Source organism: Phyllostomus discolor, chromosome 1 (genome assembly GCF_004126475.2).
Source record: "Phyllostomus discolor isolate MPI-MPIP mPhyDis1 chromosome 1, mPhyDis1.pri.v3, whole genome shotgun sequence".
NCBI classification, from domain to species: Eukaryota; Metazoa; Chordata; class Mammalia; order Chiroptera; family Phyllostomidae; genus Phyllostomus; species Phyllostomus discolor.
In genome coordinates this window covers 83,551,887-83,575,735 of record NC_040903.2, presented here as the reverse complement: position 1 = coordinate 83,575,735, position 23,849 = coordinate 83,551,887, and the positions used below count along the sequence as shown (strand labels likewise).

Below are 23,849 nucleotides of genomic sequence, written 5' to 3'. Positions count from 1 at the left end.
ATGGTGGTAAAGTGTTAGAAAACACTTCATGAAGTCCTTGACTGGGGTGAGAGAGGATAAAAATAAGTACCAATTGTTGAGCTCTTCCTAACATACGAGCCACTATACAAAGCTGTTTTATAAATATTATCTCATTTAATGTTTACAGCAAATAGGTAAGGTAGGTACTATTCCTATTCCACAAATAAGAAAAATGAGACTTAGAGAAATTCAGTAACAAATGTAAAGCTGCAAAATGAACAAGAGATCCAGTCATTTCTGGGTCTCTCCGACCCCACAGTCCACACACTCCTTCTCTGACTGAGCTGCCCACACTGTGTCAAGCCCTACAATAAGACAGAACATCAGAGCAGCAGAGAGAATACAAGTCAGCACATTCAGAGAACCAGTATAGATTACCCAACAACAGGAAAACCTGATAAACCTAACAGAAAATATTGAAACTTGATGCTGCTTCAATAAGAAATGAGAACAGATTCTGAGCTGAAAATCTATAGACAAATCGGGAGAAAAAAAGGTCATTCTTCTCCCATGAAAAGTATCCTAAAGCACCTGTAAAACCTAATGTCTATGAATTAAATTAGTTATTTCAGTTCTCAAGATATATACAAGCTATCTTATGTACATAAGATATCAGACTATATGGAGCTCAATAATTTTAAAATAGATCAACAGATCTAAAATGTTTTTGTGGAACTGACCCAAAACTGCTTATGCTAAAATCTGAAATCCAGCATTTTCCAGTTTTATTAGTATAATTAACATATAAAATTCTATAAATTTATGGCATTGAAATGTGATGATTTGATATATATACAGTTTTTGTGATTACCACAATAAGACTGGTTAACACAATCCATCTGAAATTCAAAAATCTCCAAAACCTAGTTTTTAAACTAATTTAGTAACAAACCATAACAAACCATGATCAAAACTGACGAAGTTATTTACTGATCCTACTTAGTATGAGAAATCATTCACTCTGCTACAGGAATTTCTATGTTCTTTATGTCCCAGACCCACTGGGAGAATTGAGTAATATATGACCGCAAAGATCTTGGATAAGAGACTGTGAATCTGTGTCACACTACTTCAGAAAAATGAATCAAATAAATGAGTGGAAGACAAAATTATCAAAGGCCCCAGAGGGGGTCAAAGGTTACAATGAAAACCTGGGAGTCTATGGCTCCCATAATTAGGTTCAGACCTCAAGAAACAATATCCCTTTAGGTGATCAGAACTTTGGCAAGTGTCTATAGGGCAGAACAGATTTACATCTTAACAGACATTCCATTTTCTGCTCCACACAGATACTAGTGTAAAGCTGGACTAATTAAATGGATATATTGGTACCCAGGCGACAACACAGTAGTCCCCTCCTTATCTGTGGCTTTGACTTCCATGGTTTCAGTTACTTGCAGTCAACCACGATCTGAAAATATTAAATGGAAAAATCCAGAAATAAACAATTTGGCATTTTCCATTGCATTCTGACTAGCATGATAAAATCTCATTCTCTCCCACTCCATCCCGCCAAGGATCCCTTAGTCACTTAGTGGCTGGCTCTCTTGGAATCACAGTGTGGTGTTCAAGTAATTAAGTAAAATTAAGTATTTTATTAATGATGGCCCTGAAACGTAAGTGTAGTGACATTGGCAAATCAGATATGCCGAAAAGAAGGTGATTCCTTTAAGTGGAAAGGTATGCATGTATAGGAGAAACCATAATATACATATAGGGCTCAGTACTATTATAGGAGACCATTCTGTGTGGTGTAGGCCTAGCTCCCACTCGGAAAGGCCAGTGGAAAGCAAGGTCTGATGCACAGGACCCACGCCCATGGATAGGTTCTCCTGCAGGGAATCAGGCCTGCATTGTACCTAGGCTGCTCTGAGACTTGCATTTTGCTAAAACTCCCTCATCCTGAATTGACGGAGCAAGTGCTTACTGTAACTTCCTAAAATCTATACTAAGCCTTCCAAGGATAAGTGTAATCAGTTCGACCACTTTTCCCTTTGCATTTGCAAATATCCTGCTTCTGTGATGTGATTAGCAGCATCCTCTCCTTTGTTTTCTGTAAAAGGTAACCATGTAAAGTGAGCCTGTGCATGGTAAATGAGAACCATCCTCAATATAATGTGCCCAGAAAAGCAATAAAAGCTTGTCAAGACAAGCGTCACTGTGTTCTCCTCTTGAGAGTGTGGCCGTGCTGTCCCTTTTCCTCCACAGGACTTGGTAGTCTGTGTGAATTTGTCTTGTCTCATCCATAATACCACAGACACTATGAGCTGGGGTCCACATCAACTATTCATGATTTCAGGCATCTACTGGGGGCCTTGGAACATACACCCCGGGGATAAAGGGGGCTCCTGTCTGTTCCTATCACCCTGTTTAAGGGTGTATATTCACTTCCACAGAATCAGTCTCCAATTAGGGAGTCATCTACCTGTGCACGGATAACTTTCATGACAAGGAATTCCTACCCCAATGCTATGTTTTCTCCAAAATTCAACTGGCAATTCTCATTTGAATGTTTTAAACCAGGGTCCAGCTGTTAGCTATACATATTCACATTCCAAAATATATCTTATTTTCATGTAACAGGTCTTAGGAAGCATTATTTGTCCTTTACAAAAACGGATTTAGTATTTTGAGGGAGGGGACAAACACAACTTCTACAGTCAATTAGTGCGTCACAAGAATGTACAAGTACATGTTACACCTTTTTAGCGTTACAAAAGCAACTCTGCATCCACACGCTGCCCCACCCGCCCAATTCCTAAAAATGAAATTTAGGAATTCAGCCATTAAATCCTTCCAGACTAGAAAGTCAAAGACATCCTGTTGATAACCAAACAGCCTTGACAGCTGCTCATTGTTCTGAAAAGCATTTGTGCTGGGGAAACAAATCTGGTACCAATGCCTTCTAAATGACCCACAGAAAATGATTAAAGGAAGAGTCATTGTTTTTATTTTATTATTATTAGTTGGCAAATAAGCATTACCGGCAGACTTTTTCCTGATGTCACTGGAAAAGCTACAAAAATGAGTGTGTTATTTTTTTAATTACAAAAACAAATTCACTTAGGGCTGTGAATAAGCCAAATAAGTCAAACAAGTGAGGCACTCGAGAAAAAGAAATGGACAGTTTTCATAAACCGCTCAATCTCAGAGCTTAAATCCTGCCAGGTCATAAACATTATTATACTTAATGGTTTAAAATATGAGGAGGTTTACCAGAATTTCTAAAGCTTGTTCTTTACAAGTTCAGAAATTAAATAATGCTTTTTGCTCATGCATCAGATCTGATCTTATCTTCCTCATAAGAACTGCACCTCCAATCTCATGACTGACACTCCAGAGACAGACGGGTACGGCTGTAAGGGACCTTTACACCTCTAGCGAACCTGGGAGCTCCGGGTAGGCACCTAAATTCTTTCCCCTTCCACTGACTGCCAAGGCACAGACCGCTTTGAGGCTTGGAGACAACAAGGAGCACTGGTGAAAAGGCCGCATAGTCATGAGTTTCCGACCCACCTCTGAGTCCTGCTGGTTGTAGGATCTGACACAGACCCTCTCCTTGACCAGACAGACTGTACTCAGGCTCTTCGAAGCCCTCTAGGCCTCCACCTTCAGTGGGGGTCCTTGTGGGCCCTGTCCTGCACAGCTGTGGCAGAATCGCTAAGTCGGTTTATTGGGAATTCCGTGTCTTCCATATCTGATCCAATTCTTCACCCCCAGCCATCCCCCGAGTGATACTTGCTCAGCTGGCTGGTTTCAGCAAGAACCCTGCTAGGTCTGTTTAACCAGAATCACCCCTTGACTCTTATTTCTCACTATTCCTCTTAGTAGTTTTCCATCCATACCCCACCCCTTCTTGGCTATAATCACCCCCACTTGTCTGTCCATACCATATTCAGAATCAAGCCCACCTCTATCCTGCGGTCTCTTTTCCTCTATTAATTATAATAGTTGCTGAATAAAATCGTTTACCATTCTAACTACTGACCTGCTCTGATTTTCTCTGACAGTCCACAATTAATTGGCCTCTCTAAGCCTCACTAACCTCAACTGTAAATGGGAATAAAGCCTCTCTCACTGAGTTGTTGTGAGGATGAGGTTATATAATATATGCAAAGCATCTGTTCCATGCATGACACATACACGGGCACTCAAAAAGTAGTTATTTTCATTTCCCTTTTACTATGTAATATTGCTTTCCATATTGTTTATATACTAACCAACACCAAAGGACATTCCACATCAGAGGATGTCTGCTCTGACAGGAAGTTTGTTAGGGAGGAGGCCATTCCAGGCTCTCTGTCATAACCAAAATGCTAGGACTTCACCCTGACTGACAGGCAGCAATGAGGTACAGGCAGCTCCTCTGACATGGGACAGAATTCTAGGGAGGTTGAGAACTTGCAGCAAAGTACTTCGTTATTGTTTTTAAGGCAGCTGATATTAATCACCATGTACTATCAGGAGCTCGGTGGTGGTAAGTGATTTGCATTATCCCATTCACTTCCCACAACAAACACACAATCAGCTCTTACTAATACCATGAGGCAGATAGGTAAGAGTAAAAAAAGCAACAATACAGGCATAGCTAGTTTGAGTGCACTTCTCTGTATTGTGCTGGGTAGACATCATGTGGGGTTGTTTACAAATTGAATGTCTGTGACCACCCTAGTGTGAACAAGTCTATCAGTGTCATCTACCAACAGGCTCAGGTGACAGTTAGCATCTTTAGTAATAAAATACTTTCTAACTAAGGTATGTACATTTTTTAGACATAATACTATTGCACATTTAATAAACTACACTATAGTGTAAACATAACTTTTACATGCACCAGAGAACAAAAAATCCATGTGATTCGCTTTACCACGACACTAAAATGCAGTACTCTGTAACTGAACCAGCAATATCTCTGAGGTACGCCTGTCCCGATGACATAAATATCATAACCCACAACCCCAGGCTATGATAATCAAAAAATAAGTGAAAGCCACTGTACAGAGATCCTGCCTCTAACGAATGTCAGCTAGGGCCACCTCACTCTCTATTTTGGAACACCTGCAGGATACCTGAAGAATTTATTTCCAGGCTGTTTTCAAAAAACACATGACCACATATTTTTCCAAATGTTCTACTATTATACAGTAAGATAAAAAATATTCTGTGGAAGTTAAATACATGGCTCTGGGGCCAGACTATAGACTACTCTGGGACCTACAACAACTTTTTAACTATCTCAGTTTCCTCACCTTTAAGTTCAGAAAAGCAATAGCACCTCCCCTCAGTGCTGTTATTCTGGGGACTAAGTTACCTAAGTATACATGTAAAGTACCTGAAATATTGCCTGGCAAATCCAGTCAGAGCACAATAAAAATGAGCTATTATTATATCCCATCTCTCAATCACCATATCTAAATATAACTCATTTACAATTCTCCATTTCCTCTTCAGTGAAACCGGTTCAATGAAAACATTTTTGAGGTTGGTTTAGAAATAATAAAACTATTTCAAAATGTTTGGCTAAATAAATAGTCAGGGCTAAAGCACCAAATGGCTAAAATGATAAAATACAGGTGAAGAAACACACAGCTCGTGGAAGTGTAAAATAGTCACCCACTGGAAAACTGACAGCATCTACTAATGGAGCACAGCCCTGGCCTGTGGGGCTCTGTTGGCTGGAGTGTCTCCCGTAATCGAAAGGTTGTGGGTTTGATTCCCAGTCAGGGTGCATGACTGGGTTGTGGGTTTGATCTGCAGTCCAGGAACATACAATCCCCTGTCTGGGTGCAAACAGGAGGAAACCAAACCAATGCTCCTCTCTCACATCAATGTTTCTCTCTCTCTCCCTTCCTCTCTCTTAAAAAAAAAAAAAAAAAAGCAATGAAAAAAATGTCCTTGGGTGAGGAAAATCAATCAATCAAGCTGAGCAAATGCATACCTCACGACCCAGCAATTGTACTCCCAGGCATACCAACAGAAATGTTCACGGAAAAGTAAGCACTAACACCTTCATACCAGCACTATTCTTAACAGCAAAAAATTGGAAACCGCCAGAAAGCCTCACAACAGTGCTGGATGCCATCACGCATGGAACACTCCACAGCACTGAGAACCAACCTGCACACAACTGACTACACACAACAACAAGGGCAAGTTTCACAAACAAAATGTAAAGTGAAACAAGCCAGACATGCGAGAGTATGTAATTCCAGCTGCAACAAGCCTTAGAGCAGGCAGGACTGGATGCTGTGAGGTGCCACCCAGGTCCCCTGTGGCCCACAGTGCTGCCAGCACACACCCAGCAGCTATCACCTGCCTTAGCACTGCCTCTAAAAGAGCAGCACGTTCCTCCCTTGGGTGGCCAGTCACCAATCAACACAGGGCAGAAGTGACTATTTCTTGTGCAACCTGGAACATCTCTGGAGGCCTTTCTAGAACTCCAGGTGGGATCAACTAGGCTTCCGTGATACTGAGTCACAGATCAGCTCCTCCCTCTGCCCCATCCGGCTCCCTTCCCGTTCATTCCCTCCCACAAACACTGACCCCGAGGGCTCTCCTGAAGGAATTTCCCGAACCCTGATCTCACTGAGTCTGCTTCCCAGAGTATCCAAACCACAACCCAACAAGCTGTATTTATGATGTGAGAGGTGAGATAGTGAGGACTACTGCGGGAAGGGCAGGGAATGAATGGGAGGGGGAAGAAGAGCTTTCTGGGGTGCTGTAATAGTCTTTGAAAAAAACTTTAGGTGCTGGTTGTATGACTGTGATCATGGGGGAAAAATTCATTGTATTGTGTACCTATGAAATGTGTGCTTCCTCTGATGTACATTATACTTCAATATGAAGTGAAAAGAAAATAAGACAAAATAGAAAATGATCAGAATGGGACAGAACCTTAGAAAACTTTCAGTCCCACATCTGTGCATCCCTTCAATAACCAATTACTGGGCACTTCACATAGCCCGGAGAAGTCTAACCCAAGATCCCTACCAGCTGGTGGCACGCCGGGCCACACCTGTGCTGGCCTCCTGACAACAGTCTTCCTTTGTTTCTTTTCAGACTGTGCTCTCCTGGGCAACAACGGGGTCAGGGTGGGGTCTCCTGAGACCAGGGAACCAACCAGCCAGCTCTGCCTTGCTCGGAGGAAGACTAAGGTAAGCCGAAACAGAAGCACCCCAAAGGAACCTTTAGGTACCTCCACTTCTGAATCTTCCTTTAGAAACATGCCCCGCTCTGAAATCAGAAGACATAAAAATCTTTTTAATGTAGACAAAAGAGCATGTATGACCCTTTGTGGTGTCCTCTCAAAAAAAGATTTTCTTTTTTATTACAGCTGGCTGCATTTATTATTTATCTATTCCCCTTATTCCCACACCTTTTAAGAAGCAGTTTTTAGCTTATGTAGTTAATAAAATGTCCTATCTCTTCCCCTTTGAGATAAGAGGATAAGAAACACAAAGAGGACAAAATATGCCCTAAACGGGGAAGGTAAATTCCTCCCCTCTCTATCTGACCCGTAATAAGGTTACGATCACACACCCACTCCTGACACTAGACTCACTCAGGTCATGTCCCCACTGAGAACCATTCATCCTAAGATTGTGGAGAACTTCAAACCAAATGAATCCCTGTACATGATGATGATGATGATGATGATGATGATGATGATGGAGACAGCACCAAAGGAGAGGGTGAGAAACTATTGTAACAAAATAGCTACTTCATTTCCAAAACAATATTGTTCCTCTTTGAGATGTAAAAGACAAAGGTCATGGTAGTTTCTAGAAATGCAAAGGTCTATCACTACCCAATTCTTAGGAACATTTTACACTAACCAAGAAGGAAGAATATGAGGAGTGTAAACTGCATTACTTTGGCCAGATCCAAGAGAAGAGTTAAATACATTTCAATCTTTCAGCTTCTTGTGACTGTGAGTTTTTGTCTGTTTTTCTTGGAAGGAGGTAACAAAGTACACAACCCCACAACTAAGCTCCAATAAAATTTTTTATGGCCTGATCCCAATGAATAACCAAACATGCTTGAATTTCCTTTTAAGCTTTTTGTTTGTTTTGGGTTTTGTTTTTCTTTTTGTTTTTGTTTTAGGAAGACATCATAGAATATATACAGCAAAAGTATTTAATCCTTTCTAAAAGGGTTTGCCTCCCAAATCAGTAAGATGAACTTAGATGAACTAAGTTCATCTCCCTTCAAGGTGGAGATGAAAAAGCATCGATACTAGCATGCTTTCCATTCTTTATCTTGGAACACACAGCAAGAAGTTCGCTAGAAATGTCCCACACTATTTTTTAGGTCATTCACTGACTTATTCATTCATTCAACAAATATTTTTGAAAGCCTACTCTGTCTTGAAGCAAAACCTAATTAAAATCCTCTTTATACACAGTTATGAAAGGTATTTCACAGAAATGAAATACCTGTTCTGACCCCTAAGCAGAACTCGAGAACCCTCGCCCATCCAATTCCAAGAAGCAATTTTACTTCCTGACTCTATTACACTCTGAAAAGATGAAGAATATCCCCTGAATGTTTTTAAGATACCATCTTTTTTCTTCCTACTGAAATACTTGTGGCCTCTCCTAAATTCAGAATAAAAAATCAGACCATATCTGCTTCCTGGGAACAGTGACTTGGGCCTTTGAGAAGGGATAAGATCGGTGCTGTCAGAGCTGTGTCTGTAACGTGGCCAGTGGCTACAAGAGGTGCCTGTGTCACACCTTCCCAAGCCTTCTGTCTACAGAGACTTGCTCCACAACCAGGACCAAGAATGGCAATAAGAGCAAGAGGAGCATGCCTCTCCCTGCCTGTCCTTTCCCAAGAAGGCTGCGCCTTGGGGTAGCACTCCAGGCACACCGAATGTTTGCAATAGACCTACAGATCAGAGGGCCTGTCACCGACACTAGTGTTAGTAAGAGCAGTTTCAACACGGGTGCAGTGAAAATCTGGAGAGCAGTCTACCTCAGTTGGTCCCGCATACATCATGGGAGATGGGAAGATGGCCACCACTGTTGTTTCCGGGTTCAGGATGCCCTCCTCCAGCACTGCGGCATGCTGCTTCATACGCCACATCAAAGGAACGTCGTCATCCTTTGTCCAGCCACCAAGAGGGTGAAGGAGAAGGACAGGGCGCCGGTAGCCCCTCTCTAGAAGTTGTTTATGGGTATCCTGCATTAAGAGAGCATGTCCATTGTGCACTGGGTTGCGTAACTGAAATGCGAAGACAGCATCTGAAAAGAGAATTTCCAGAGTTAAGAGTAGCATGTGTCTAACAGATTACCCTGCAAAGGTTAAGTAATTCCTGAAGCTTGATGCTTAAGATTAAGCAAACATGCATTCTCAGAATCAGAAATTGGTAAAAAAACACATGTACTGCTTTAACCATGCCAACATGACCTATACTTCTACTCTGTTTACTTCACAAATCTTACAGGCTTGAGAATGTGTAACGAACAGCGACGGGTTTATAACAATCACCTTCTGTATTCATGGGAAACTTAAGAATTAACAATCAGACTCCCAGCTCCTAACATCCTGGTTCAGCTGCCTACACAGATGTAAATTCTTGGTCGATGCCTTAACCACCCATCAGGTTAATCCATCCATAGAACCTAAAATACTTTTTTTTTTATTAAAAGAAGACAGTAAGGTAAAGAAATATAATTCAAAAAATGTACTCTCTATCCAAATATGCTCCTTTATACTGATTACTCTGCTTGACTGGAGCCCCACCTGGCTCTGTGATGCCAGGTTGGGACTTTGGATGATAGCTGGGCAACACCAGTATCCCTTAGAAGGGCCACTGCTATTACCCAGAAAAAGAAAACTGCTAGATTAACTAGACTGATTAACTCCCTGTCTCCAGCTTACAGCCCTGGCTTCATTCCTATGTGGGGCTTGCAATTAGGAGACATTTCTTAGAAGGCACAGTTCTTTGGGGTGATAGAAACCCCAATTTCACAGAACCAAGTGACAACCCAGTTAGAGGAGCCCCGTGTTATACTGCCTTCACAGCATCTGGTACAGCGCCATGCCGTGCTAATCCATGCTTGTCTCAGAGAGAGGAAGGTCTTCCACTCCCCTAATAATTTTAAGACAAATAGTGCATCTTCTCCAACCTGTTCTCCATTGTAACCCTTTTCTATCCCATGACAAAAGGCCCAGGAGGACCTTTTTGTCCTCCTTGCACCCTATATGATCAAGGTGTTTTGGTCATTGCATCCTCTGATATTCCAAGATTTACAGCTTTATGCTCTGAAGTTCCTCAGGTTACCTTTTATACATGAACAAGGCATGTTTTCACCCAAAAAATAACTGAAATGGCATAAGGTACAAAGAAGAAAGTCTTGGTACAAATATATGAGCATTTCTGCTTTTAGGAAATGGGAGGAGAGGTACAGACCTGACAGTTTTCCTTTCCATCTGAATTCACTTCAAATTTTTTTTCTATGTGATATAAAGAGATTCTAAAACATCCTTTCTGACCATCAAGTAGAACTCTAGAATTCATCTCCCCAAGATCAAGAAGTAATTTTACTTTGTGACTCTATCATACTACAGTTCTTCAAAAGAGAACAGATGAAAATTTATATTCTTACGACACTCTCCTGACATTAATACGAATACCAATATTCCTCCATTTAGGGGATTACTGCCTGAACTGAACCTTCCATAATGATTCTGGCCTAAATCTCATCACTCACTCAGCTTAGTTCCCACACCTCTCCTCCCTTCACTTTATGCTGCCCATTCTTTATAAACTGCCTTGAAGCTCAACATAGACACTCACTGAGCATTAAAGAAAGCTCTCCCTGGGTTGCTGTGAGTTGCAGCACTGGTGGGAAGGTTTGGGGGAGGGCCCAAGCTTGCACAATACCATGGGGAACAAGCAAGACACAGGCCTGCCACAGGCCGGCAGCACCAGGACCAAGCAGACGTCTGCACGGTTCAAGCCAACAGGCCGGGGCCTAGAGGAGAGCCCATTTGATTGGGGGCCTGCTTACATACAGGGAAGTACAGCAAATAAGTAGATACATTGTGAATAATGGGAGCCAGGATTCTTACTGTAGGAGAAGGAAGGCATAAACACCAAAAGAAGAAAGGCTAGAACAGACTATGCATTATTGGGTTATAATTGAAAATACTGTGACCTCATGGTTTTCAGCTACTTAAATGGACAGATATAGGGACAGATATAAATATGTGTGAGTTTATGAATATATGTGAAAATGATATTTCTTAGCTCTGTTCACTGAAAGGTTCTACAAGCAACAACTAGACAGTGGCAATGAGCAAAACTAAAGCCCCAATTTTGCATTCTATTTAGAATGGTACTTACCATCCCCACTTAAATAAATCAGGGCTCTCTGGCAAAACGGCTGATGCTTGGGCTAAGGTGAGGAGAGCACAGTACATCCCCACTTAATGTCATTAACAGGTTCTGCAACTTTCCACGAAATGATGTATCATGAAACCAATTTTACCACAGGCTAATTGATTTAAACAAGAGTTAAGTTCCTATGACATCTCATCATTATAATGTAATGACACTGAAGTTATTTGAAGAGCTGCTGAAACATCTTTTGTGTCATAAGAAAGACAGTGCTCAGAGAATGATGGGGACATGTCAAAAGGACACAGCAACCAGTTGGGGAAACCCAGAACAAGCTAAACATCAAAGTAAGCAAGAGTAATGGATCGTAACCCCCTGAGCAAAACAGAAATCTCTGAGTCCCTGAAGAAGAAAACAGATGAATAAATCAATGGGGGAGAAGTGGAAATTCTACCTTATGGTGGAAAGTCAGCTAATAAATGTAAAAGGAATGATGGAATTAGAAATTCACCATTTGGCAGTATTTGTAATGTGCTAAAATTTACCTGTTAATAAGTACAAAATAATTTGCTAACTTTACAGCAGAAAAACCTGACAAACACAATCTTAAGTGATAAAAGTTAACTTAAAAAAAGGTTACCCTCATCTGTAACAGGACAAATCAGAACTGTGAGCCCCCAAACAGTGCACTGAGAATTCAGCATTGCTTCCTACAGCATTCCTGATCAAATACGCGTAACCTGAGCCAAACTGAGACATTCAACAAAATAAATGACTTATAAAAGGCACAACGAAGACTAAGTGACTGTTTGAGACTGAAACACAATGAGATCCTGAACCAGAAAGAAAAAGTGGCTAAGAGAAGACTTTATTGTTGTTGCTGACTTTGCTATAAAGGACATTATTAGGACAATGGCATAATTTGAATGGAATATACAGATCAGATAGCACATCAATATTGTTTTCCTGAGTTTGATGAGCATAGTGTCATTAGACAAAAGACTGTCCCTACTTTTAGGAAATATTAAGGGGTAATGAAGGATCATGTCTTTACCTTTCAAACAGGCTGAAAAAGCAAATAAAATATAATGTTAAGAATCATGGCCTGTCCGGCGTGACTCAGTTGGGCATCAGCCTGCAAACCTAAAAGCCACCGACCAGTTCAATTCCCAGTCAGGGCACATGCCTAGGTTGTGGGTGCAGTCTCAGGCTGGGGTGTGCACAAGAGGCAAACCTCCCCTCTCACATCGATGCTTCTCTTCCTCTCTTTCTCCCTCCCTTCTCCTCTCTTAAAAAAAAATTATCGAATCTGGGTTAAAAATATAAGGGGGTTCTTGGTACTTATTCTTGCAATTTTTCTTGAAACTGAAAATTATTTCAAAATATAACCAGACATTAAAATAAAAAACAAACTGACAGTAACCACAGGGAAGGGGATAACAGGGGGGAAAGGGGAAAGGTCATCAAGGAACATCTATAATGGACACATGAACAAAGCCAAAGGGGGGTAGGATTGAGGGTGGGAGGTGGGGATGGGTGGGGCAGGGAAGAGTGGTGGGAAGAAATGGAGACAATTGTACTTGAACTATAATAAAAAAAATAATGAATTTCAAAATAAAAAGTTAAGAAAGTAAAAAATTATGACAAGAGATATATGAACCAATTATTATGTATAGCTGTTATTTAGATCCTGATTCAAACATACAAAAAAAATGTGACTGTCATAAAATTATTATAAATTTGAACACTGGTTACTGGATAATATTAAGGAACTATTATTATTATGTAGGTGCAGTGACATGAAGTGACATGAAGTTAGATGAAGTGACATGGGGTTGGAGATACGCTTCAGAGTAACACGCAGGCAGGGCAGGGGTCCACGTGAAACGAGCAGTCAGGAGTAGATGACAGCTGATGCTGGCGCAGAGGTGCCTGGAGATTCATTACTCTATCATCTCTACTTGCCAATAAAAGTAGTAGATGTCTGAAATTTCCCATAGTAACAAGTTTCAAAAGAAAAGACATATGCAGGATACCAGAAGAAGCACTACTTTGGGAAAGAATACTCATGGGTTCATATCATCGGACTACTATGCTAGCCATCTTCACTTTCTGCATCTTTGAAAGGGGAATGATACTAAGGTTACTGTTATGAAGATAAAATAATATCAAGTACACAGCATGGTTAGATGCACGGTGCACTCAATAAATTGAAGTTCCTTAAGACAATTCATTCTTTAAACACGCACACACACACCCCCTAAAAGTTCCTGGCAAGGAATTAAACCCACTGTTCCCCTGGTGACTCAAGGTCCACTTCAGTGTGAACTGTACTCCCGGTGAGTGTTTCCAGGGTGAGGGCGTGTGAGCTCTGCACTGGACATACAGCCTGTGTCCTCTTCAATCGGGAACAGCGGTCCATCTCTGAATATGACCCTTGGCTAATGCATCTCAGGAGTATGATGACTACATTCCCAGACCTCAATCAGGTCAAATCTGATCCTGTAAGATCGCCATTTAGCAGGATTATTTACAAGACAGGATGTGCAAAAGGAAACATAAAAGATAAATTCTGTCTCAAATACACGTATTTCACAGATTCTAATAATTTATCTACCTAGGTTTTCTTTCCAAAAAGAATTAATCTAGCTCCACACTGGATATTTAGCAGATAAAGTTAAGATGGATGACTTATTAAAAGTTCACCTTAGAAACATGTAAAGGATTTCACTGCTGAGATCTCTTCCAGGTAGAATTCTTTCCTCACTATCAGTTGCACTCAAAAATCCAATGACCATTTGATCTATTTGCCCAGTTTTTTCCTTGCCAACAGAACCAGGTCTTTCTCCAACTTCCAGTCTTTTCAATTCTTTGTACTTATTTATCAATGAATTACACAAATGGCTTTAACTCTCTGTGGTTCCAGGCTGTATTTTCATCCCTACCCACTGGCTTCCCCACTAAAGAACTTCCGTGAATGAACAATATAACAGGAGTACCTAATCTACTCGAAGCTACATTCCCAGGGTACTGTCCCAACAACAGAACCCAATATACATCACTATTAAATTTTCTTCCATCAAGAATAAAAGAATAATGGACCACTAAGAACCTGGGGCCACGGATACTTACAACAACTCTCATTAATGCCTCACATTCTCATCCCATTTTCAAAAAACAGTGATTTCACCCACTGTCACACTATAATCACAGTAATATATTTGCCTTTTCATTTATAATTCCTTATGACTTAGTTTAAGACTGCTTTTCCTGAGATCACAGTTTCAACTATGTTTGAAAACAGGAGATGACCTACAAGATGAATGAAATTCAATATTAACATTTATGATGCCCATCTCTTCCTAGTCCTCTGCACTCCCATTCCTGGGAAAGGACCAGGTATTCTGTAATTTTGATGGATAGAAGGTGCACTACAAAGCTGCTGACATCATGAATAAAAGCAAACTTTTTTCCTTCAAGAGCCAGAGAAACAGCTTAGGCTTTGCAGGCAATGGGTTTTCTGCAGCCTACAGCATTACAAAAACAGTCACAGGCAGTGCATAAACAAGTGAATGTGGCAGTTTTCCAATAAAACTTTCTTTACAAAAACTAGCAGAGGGCCAGATTTGGCTTGCAGGCTGTAATTTGCCAACCTCTGAACAGACAAATGAAATGTGGCTGATAGAAATAAAATCAGCATTCCAAGCAAGCCAGCTGACATGAGCAAAAGTGTGGATGCAGAACAGCAGACATGTGTCTGAGGAAAACAGGATCACTCATTCTGTCAAAGATGGATATAAAACCTGGCACTGGATGAGCACGTAGAATAGCACATGCCAGGTTAGAAAGGACACGGTGTACCTAACAAGGGTTGTGAGTTAACCAGTAGTGCCTTCTCTTTTTTCCTAAGCAAAAGTTTATTTAGAAAGTCACAGAGGTGGGACAAGTGAGCCAGCTAGGCTGCATGGGCTCAGGGAACAAGTTACAGAGGCAAAAGAAGGGTCTTTGGGGCTTAGGAGAGGGGGAGAGGCAAGGAAAATGCACCTGGAGGAAGGGGGTGGGGAAAGGCGCCAGGTTGTCCAATAGAGCCGCATTCAGCAGTGTGCTACAGAAAACTAGTCCGACAGGACTGTGCAGGACTGATGTGGGGGAGAGCAGAACGTAGGTGGGCAGAGTGAAGAGAGGGCAAAATGAGAAGATGACTGTCGATGACAAACATGTTCCCACACTTCCATATAAAAGAAAACCTCCACCAACTCTTCCATTCTCTCCACCCCTGTAATGTATTCCTCCCCCAGGACTCGGGCAGGGTCATCTGACAGACTGCACCCTACACACTGGTCAGTGGGGTCACACTGTAACCGGAGTGAAGACAGGCACTGCCCTCTCCCTCAGCACACTCCCCCTCCTGCTCCAGACGCCACTGAGCAAGGATCTAGGTTAGTGACCAGTAAATCTGTGTCTGCTGACCAAACCTTCCCCTATGCTCCAGACCATCTCTCCAGACGATCTCTCCAGGCACCTCTCAGTGCCCCACAGAAACCTGGGAGTGGACTCCTCCCAGCCTCCATGTGCACCGCTGGTCCTTCTGCCTATTCTCAGGAAGCACAGCACCATCACTCATCCCAGAGTCTGAGCCTTTCCAAGCCCTCACCCTCCACAGGCAAGGAGTCACGTCTTCCCTAGATCTCACCAAATCTACTTCACGACCCATGCACAGCAGCCCTTCACCTCCTCTTCTCAAGACGTGTCCACCAACTAACTGGTCTTCCTCCCTGCACCCAGCCTCCACACAGCAGCCACAGCAGGTGGGGCAGGGAAGAAACCAGTCTGGGACAAGAGGGAAATTCCATTTTAGATATGCTGTCCTGAGGCTACAGTGAAACTGGTCCTGCCCCCTGGAGCTGACAGTCTAGGCAGAGGAAAAGAAGCAAACATTCACTAACTAGAAAATAAATTCATATGCAAAGGAATACTGTACTTCCTTCATCTGTGACTAGGATATCATTATATCTCTGTTTTCAGAAGACAAGTCTGGTGACAGCATGAAGGATGAAATGATGGAAGAAAACAACAGGATTGGATTCATTTGACCAATTCCTTCCTACTCCAACACATAGTACAACACTCCTGACAGATCCAAAGGCACTTTCCTGTTTTAAATGTCTCTTACCTCTCTGCTGCTTCTGACATTAAAAAATAATACCCACTGTCCTCATAGTCTCAAGGCCTGCTAACCATGGCACCAACCTTTTCTGTCACCTGCCTCTGCCATGAAACACTGAAGAAAATTTGGGGGTAAAATATCACCCACAAATGCACTACACCAATATGGCTGTTTTTGGATTTTTGCACAGTCTAGTTGTTCTCCTTCTGCATACATTTTTACACAGTTCTAATCAAGCATGTATAACATTTTATATTCTGCTGTCCATTTTGGTGTAATCACCTGTTTCTGACATCTTGTAGTCCCTCTCAGAGCAACAGGGTTCATTGCTGGGTCCTGTGAAATTCCTTCTCTACATACTCATTCAGGAAACTTACCCTTCACCTGGATCCAATTACTCTGCACATACAGATGGCTTCTGTTAGCTGCATCTCTAAGTCCTGACCTTCCAATTCAGCAGTTTAGAGACATCACTGAAAACATTTCAATGTATATTGCTCATTACTGCCCTGCATCCCCTCATTTCTTCCACCTTCACCATTACTGTCACATCTCAAGCCAAACACAGGTCTAGCCCCCCAAAACCATTCCTTTTGCTATAATTCATGTCTACGTGAAGGCATAGTACAGGTTCTCCCTTTTTCCTCTGGCTTGGACACCATCTACACTAGAAGCCAACACATTATGGAAACAAGTATCATCTGACACTTTCCTTCCAGCAGGTGAAAGGGAAAGAAGAAAGTGGAGAAGGCTCTTCCGAGCAAGTGTTGCTGTGCAACAGGGCAAGCCAACAGTGGTGACAAGCATTTCCTGATGGTGGGGAGAGGGTGGGCACTGACTCCCTGGACAGTGTAGGACACGGGTGGCCCAATCTAATATCACAGCATCAAACACTGGGGGGCATCGTGCAACGAAGCTGGGTTGGACCAATGATCTGCAATTTCTCAGCCAAGTGCCCAAGGACAACTTCAGTACTCTGGGCGGGGTTGTTCTGAGCAAGAATAAGGTGATGAGCAAGAAAGGGCTCCTAACTCCTAGTCACCCTTCCCCCAGATTTCTCAGAACTGTGCTTAGCTCCCCAGCCCACAGTCAGAGCCCTGGTATGCATCCCAACCATGAAACCCAGAATTACAACATCTTCCTGCTTCCCTGCTTTCAACTTCTTCTCTGTAAAACTGTCCTACATACAGCAGTAATTAATAAGTCTATTCAAGCTTTAATATCTGCCACATTTTCTACCCCAAAGCTCTAAGAACAGACATTTCTGCTTTCCCTAAATCAATATAGTAGCTAAACAAGAGAGTACTGACAACAATGCTAGAGTTAGGGAGGGGTGTGTGTGAGCATGTGCACATGTAATGTTTGTTTTTGTGGGAGGTTTCTGGAGAGAATGGAGGAAAGACTTTGATCTCCTTGCCTCTCTCTGGACTGTCATAAATTACCAGTACTTCTTTTATTTAAACTGCTTATGAGGGCAAAAAATTCAGTAAGACAAAGATAGACCACTTGAGTATATATAAGCATATTAATTAGAATTCTTCACGAACAGGTACTCTTACAACCCAAAGCATGCAGCAATAAAATGCTTTTCATTCTTAAGACTGGAAATGCTTTCAAATTAAAATTTATAAATATGGAATATAAAGCTGTTTGCCAACTGGGCTCTGTGCTGCTTCCCACCAATTCTGGCTGTGCCTGTGTGTGCGTTTGTGTGCACACACCTGGGGGCGGGGAGCCCTCTCCTGCCTCCGAGATGGGGACTCTAGCAGGCAGCCAGATGATGGAGGGAGACCAAATCCGCAGGAGCCCACGCACCATCCGCATGCTGTCTCAGTGTGTGGTTCTGACTGTGCCTGCATTCCCCACCACTAGCTCTGCCCTGCAGCCCCTCCTCACAGCCCCAGTTCCTGTTACCAGGCTCCAGAAATAGTTTCCTTCCTGTGCCCTGTCAGGAGTGGTAACACTGCCCAAAACTGCTCGTCCCTGGATGCAGCAACATTCCTGAAGGCGCCCTGCACCCTGGCCACCCCTTCCTGAAGCACTTACTTTGTTAAATTACGTTCAGAGCCTCATCTGGTTATGCTCTGACTTCAGTGAGAGTCCCTCCCCACCCAGTCTCAGAACACACTATCCCCAGCTTGGTGACATTATGGTAAGAAAGCCTCGTGCCTTCATGGGCAAACTATCTGCTTCGGCCTCAGCTTTCTCTTGTGTCACTCCCAATTCTGCCAAAGACAGTCATCTAATGTCTCTATCCATTCATTTAAAATCTACTTTTTAGTTCAACAGCTCTAAACACTTTGTTAGATTTATTCAACACTGTGCTACCACATACTAGGCTTGAAAGAAATTATGTCAGTTTTTTCCTTTGTAACCTGGCAGGACACCAGTGTTCTGTGTGTAATAAATACTAACTGGCTCTTACTTGGCTTCAGTGCAATTCATTCTTTCTTTCCAAGATAGTGATCAACCACCAGTGACTGAAAGAACCTGCCATCTGGAACTGTGACACCTTGCAACCACTGATCTGAGTACTAAAGGCCTCTCAATCCTCCTGCTACAGAATGGTCGGAGCAGCAAAATTGCTCATATCAATGTGCATAAGGGGTAATCAGAGTTCTTCTAACACCAGGAAAGGAGAAAGAGAAAGAGTTAAGGAAAAGAAAACCCTAGGTAAAAGAAAGAAAACATTCCCTGTCTTCTCTCCTTGAACTACGTTTCATACACATCTGCAGATGACTTATTATTGGCTTCCCACAAGTGGACAAGAACTACAAAGAAAACACCTCAGTATGTTGCTTATTGGCCAGAGTCTAAAATGGAAAAGTAAATAAAATAACACTCCACAATCTTTGTCTAATATAAAGCTAATAACTGGCTCTTAGCTACTTTAAACAAAGTTGCAATCACTCGTTATGCAATGAACTCTCTAACTGATTTAAAATGTTTGGCCCACTGAGGGTGTAAAACAGATGTAATATTAAAATCTCTAATTATGAATGGTAATTCCCTGATAAGACTCTTCAACAGTGTCAATAATTAATTTACTAACATAAATTTTTAAGTATGAATTCAAATTTTGGCAAAAAATTAAAAGTAAATTGAGATCGTCTCAGCAATTCCTCCATTAAACATCTTCCTATTCATCAGAAAAAATCTATTGGATGCTTCTGGTTGCAAATAAAAGACCAGACTAGAAGTGCGTTAAATAATTCAAACATGCAGTCCCATTCCCATGAGTGAGAAAGGACTGCCAGGGCTGCAAACACTGTACCTTTACAGGACAGCATCTAAAGCACTTCCTGCTTCGAAGAGAATGTTGGGAGATGACTTTTTGTCCTAAGGCAGTTTCTTGTCCCGTACTGACAAGAGAGTGAGGTGCATCACTGACTTACATAAAGAATGATATATTCCCCTGTGATTAGGCCAAAAAAATGTTAGCAAGAAACAAGATAAATAAGCTGTTGCATAGGCAAGCACCAAATAAGCATTCAGAGAAATTCCTGCACAAGTAGTTTAAGGCAGATATTTGTTACAAATTCCAAGGAAAAGAGTCACATTTGGAAGGGCTCAAGGTGAGAAATCCTACACTCAAATACCCTACAGGAACCCAGCAGGAAATGTGAATGAAGGAGGCAGGCTGGGTGGGAACTGTGCGGCTCTGAAGAATGTGCGGCCTCCAGTTCTTGATCTTCTCGTGTCAAATACCAGCATACCACAGTAAAGCTTAAAAAGAAACAGATATTCTTTTCCTAACCTTCACACAAACACACTTAAGTCTAGCTTCAGACTCATGTAACAGAAATTATGACTTTAACCTCTTACTGCATGCCAGGTACTGTTTACAGTACCTTAAGCAATTTCCTTCACTTTTTAAAATAAAATGTCCTATGCCTTACAATGAGGTTCCATCATTGTCCTCTCTTTTACAACTGAGGGCAGTAAGCCTTAGAAGTGAAAGCAATTTCCTCCAACCACGTAACTACTAGGCGGCCAAGCAGGGGGCTGCTGTGCACAGGACTCCGAACGATGGCCAGGATCTGGGGCCCGTAGAAGCTGGACACCCTGACAAAATGAGCACTCTTGCCCTGATCCCTGGAGTCACCTGGGAGGGGAGCTTCTGGTTAACAAACATGGCTTAATGGCCAGCTATTTCCTAAAGCAACCACATTCACCTGACTTTGCTCAGCCATCTCCACCTGATTTCTACACAGAAAATACAGATTTTTTAAAAAGCAGCACTAAAGCTCAGGGCTTCAACATATCTGTAGAGGGTGAGAATTAATTAGTAGCATAATTCTAAGATGTATCAAATTCTTCAGATCTTAAAATAATCTACAAAATCTACAACGAATTCTGTTCCCTCACATGGCACCGTGAACTTGTAAGAGTAGGGAGAAAAAGAGAATGGGTCACTAGTGTAAATATCATTTCCCTACCTCTCTGTAAAAGACCTGAGAATAGCAGATATCTGATATAAAAAAAGTCTGTCCTGGAGTACTTTATAATATATAAGATAGTATGATAAAGAACAGCATCCATAGACTCTCTGCTGTCACTGTTCTATTCTATCCTAATCTGGAAATTTAAAATCATTATTAACCTACTCTGCAACAATCTTTTCTTCTATTTGTTTAATGTCTTCCTCTTTTCCAGAGTAAGCTCCTGGATCTCAGCACTTGATACTCTGGCAACAACAAACATTTGCTGAGTTAACAGCAAACATGACAAAATTTCTGTTCTATTAGTTTCTACAGTGATACATTCCAGTCATATAAGATATTCTGAAGATACAAAGCACAATGATGAGTGAGCTCTTCAAATTCTTTCTCTTTGAGCCCTGGCCAGGTGTCAGTAGCTTAGAGAATCATCCCTATACACCAAGGTTGTAGGTTCAATCCCCAGTCAGGGCACATACAAGAATAAACCAATGAATGCATAAATAAGTGGAATAACAAACTGATGTTTGTCTTCCTCTCTCTCTCTGCCCACCTTCCTTTCTCTCTCTCTCTAAAATCAATAAATTAAAAAAAATTAATTTCTCTTCTATAGTTCTATTTGACTTCAACAGGTGAGTTTTATAATAAACAAGTAAAAGATCAATTTGTTACTACCATCCATCTTCCACATAGTAAAATAATGTGAAATCAAACTATACCTTTCCTTACATATTCCAGTTGCTACATTTAACTTTACTCATTATTCTGTTTTACATTATTAAGTAGTGGAAAAAATCTTCTAGAACTTTCTCTGTCAAGCAGAAACCCCAAATAGTCCTGTATTAGATGACCAGGCCCATGTCGTACCAGCATTCATATCTTTAAACTTCTGCTTTAGCTCAGCAGGAGTAAGACGGTACTGATCAAGGCCATCATTCCAATAAATTCGGTCCAAGACTTGAAGATCTCCTCCAATCAGCCAATCTCCTTGTTCCATAACCATCTAATGGGAAGAAAAAGAAAATAATTGTTTTCAACAGAAACCAAGAGAACATAAGTGAGAAGAGTTCTCTCATACAAGCCAACTACAGCTGTAAACCTTTTCTTTCATCCCAAGGCCAATGGTAAATCTGTTTAGCTTAGCAAATGAACCAAGACTGGAAACAATACAGAATTAGAATATATATATATAATTTCTCAAAGGACTTGTGAAACAACTATTACATTTACCAAAAAAAGGCAAACAAAACCAACATGAATAATTATGATTTTTTAAGTAACAAAAACATTCTTTCCATTGTTGTTATATGTTGATTAACAGAAAAATTTCTAACCCTGGATCACTCCCTATTTTATGTTCTCCAATCCTAAACTTTAGAGAAATCAAAGTAATGATGACAGAGTTGGACGCAAAGTCATGCCTTCCGATCTTCAAGCCACCTTAAATTTCTTACAACATCTCTCGTCCTCTTTCCTTGAATCTGGGAAGAAGAGATATTATTCTCTAGGATGTATCCAACCTCACAGAGCAGCTCAAGCTCACCCTTTTCCCACGACTGCTTCGGCTTATGTGCTAACAGTGTACCTGAACTGCTGCAGTCACTTCCTACCTGGTCCTCCTCACTAAAAGGCCCCACCCCATCCATCAAACTACTCATTCAATAAACATTTACTGAGTAACTGCTATGTGCCAGGGCCTATGTAGGTATTGGAAAATGCAGCAGAAAACAAGAGAGAGAAAGATCTTTCTCCAATGGTGCTTACATTACAGCAGGGGAAACAGAAGAGAAACCAGAGAAATATCAGCTGGTACTGAATGTTACAGAGAAAATAAGCAGGGCCATGGAACACAGCGTCCAGGGTGCACAGTGAGTAAAGTTAAGGAAAAGGAGGCCAGTGAAGGCCTCTTCAAGGAGGGTGCCATTTAACCTGAAATGGTAAAAAGGAACCAGTCATGGAGGGAAAGTATTTTAGGCAGAGGGGCTGCAAGTACAAAGTCCTAGAGCAGCACCAGGCTTTAGTCCTCGAACAGAAAGAAGTGAATGTGGCTAGAAGACCAGAAAGGGTTCAGGCACAGACAGGAGCAGAGGTACAGAAATAGAGGTGAGGAGTAAGACCAGGGCTGGATCACACTGGGCCACAGTCAGGCATTTGGGTTTTATTCTAAATACAATGAGTAGCTTACTGGAGAGTTTTAAAGAGGAGAGTGATATGCTCAGATTTATATTTTTAGATGCCTCACTCTGGCCGCTCTGAGGAGAATGGGGGGTAGTGGGTAAGAGATGAAGCAGGATTCCAGCCAGGAGATGACGGCAAGAGTCTAGCCTAAAAACTGGATGGCTCGGGCGGTCCCGGTGGGAGTGGAGGTGGAGTGTGGACATCCTGCACAAGGCAACCAGGCTAAGAGGTCCTCCAAGTTCTACTTGGTAATCCTCTCATGCTCCAAACCTGCCTGTGACCTCTTCATTCCCAGTCAGCATGCAGCGTAGTAAAAGGAACACAGAAGACCTAGGACGAACTGTAGTCCTGACTCCTAACAGGTGCCTCTGCAGCTCTGGGCAAGTGGAACCCATACTAAGATTCTTCAGTGTAAAGAAAAACACTTTGCCTACCTCCAAGGATCCCTGTAAGGATCAAAACATTGAAATATAGTTTGAAAAGCATAACTACATGTCAGTTGGTATTGTGACTGAACAAAGTCTTAACATTTTAGTGTAGAATGGTAAGCCCACCATCTTCTCAAGGCCCCTTCTCTCACTCAGCAACCAGCTATTTCTGAAAGACACCCCATTTCTGCTCCTCCTGCTCCGTAAGCCTGGAGTGCCATAGTCCTCACAGCTCCCTCCTACCCAAATCCTCCTGATGCCTTGGGCAG

The 23,849-nt window shown here is 41.7% G+C and overlaps 1 protein-coding gene and 1 long non-coding RNA gene across 3 annotated transcripts in view; one reads left to right on the top strand and one right to left on the bottom strand.

The window, feature by feature from the left end:
* Positions 1–23,849, bottom strand: part of PAPSS1 (3'-phosphoadenosine 5'-phosphosulfate synthase 1) — a 90,679-nt gene that overhangs the window by 25,155 nt on the left and 41,675 nt on the right. For both annotated transcript variants that reach the window (XM_028506577.1, XM_036025596.1), the window contains exons 9-10: positions 21,842–21,977; positions 8,998–9,266 (exon numbers count right to left, since the gene is read on the bottom strand). In XM_028506577.1, coding sequence (XP_028362378.1) covers positions 8,998–9,266; positions 21,842–21,977 — 405 coding nt within the window. The remainder of the gene's footprint in view (positions 1–8,997; positions 9,267–21,841; positions 21,978–23,849) is intronic.
* On the top strand, positions 1,926–23,392 carry LOC118500547. Its single transcript, XR_004903113.1, has 3 exons — positions 1,926–2,200; positions 6,170–6,174; positions 23,380–23,392. It is a non-coding gene; the product is annotated as an uncharacterized LOC118500547 (long non-coding RNA).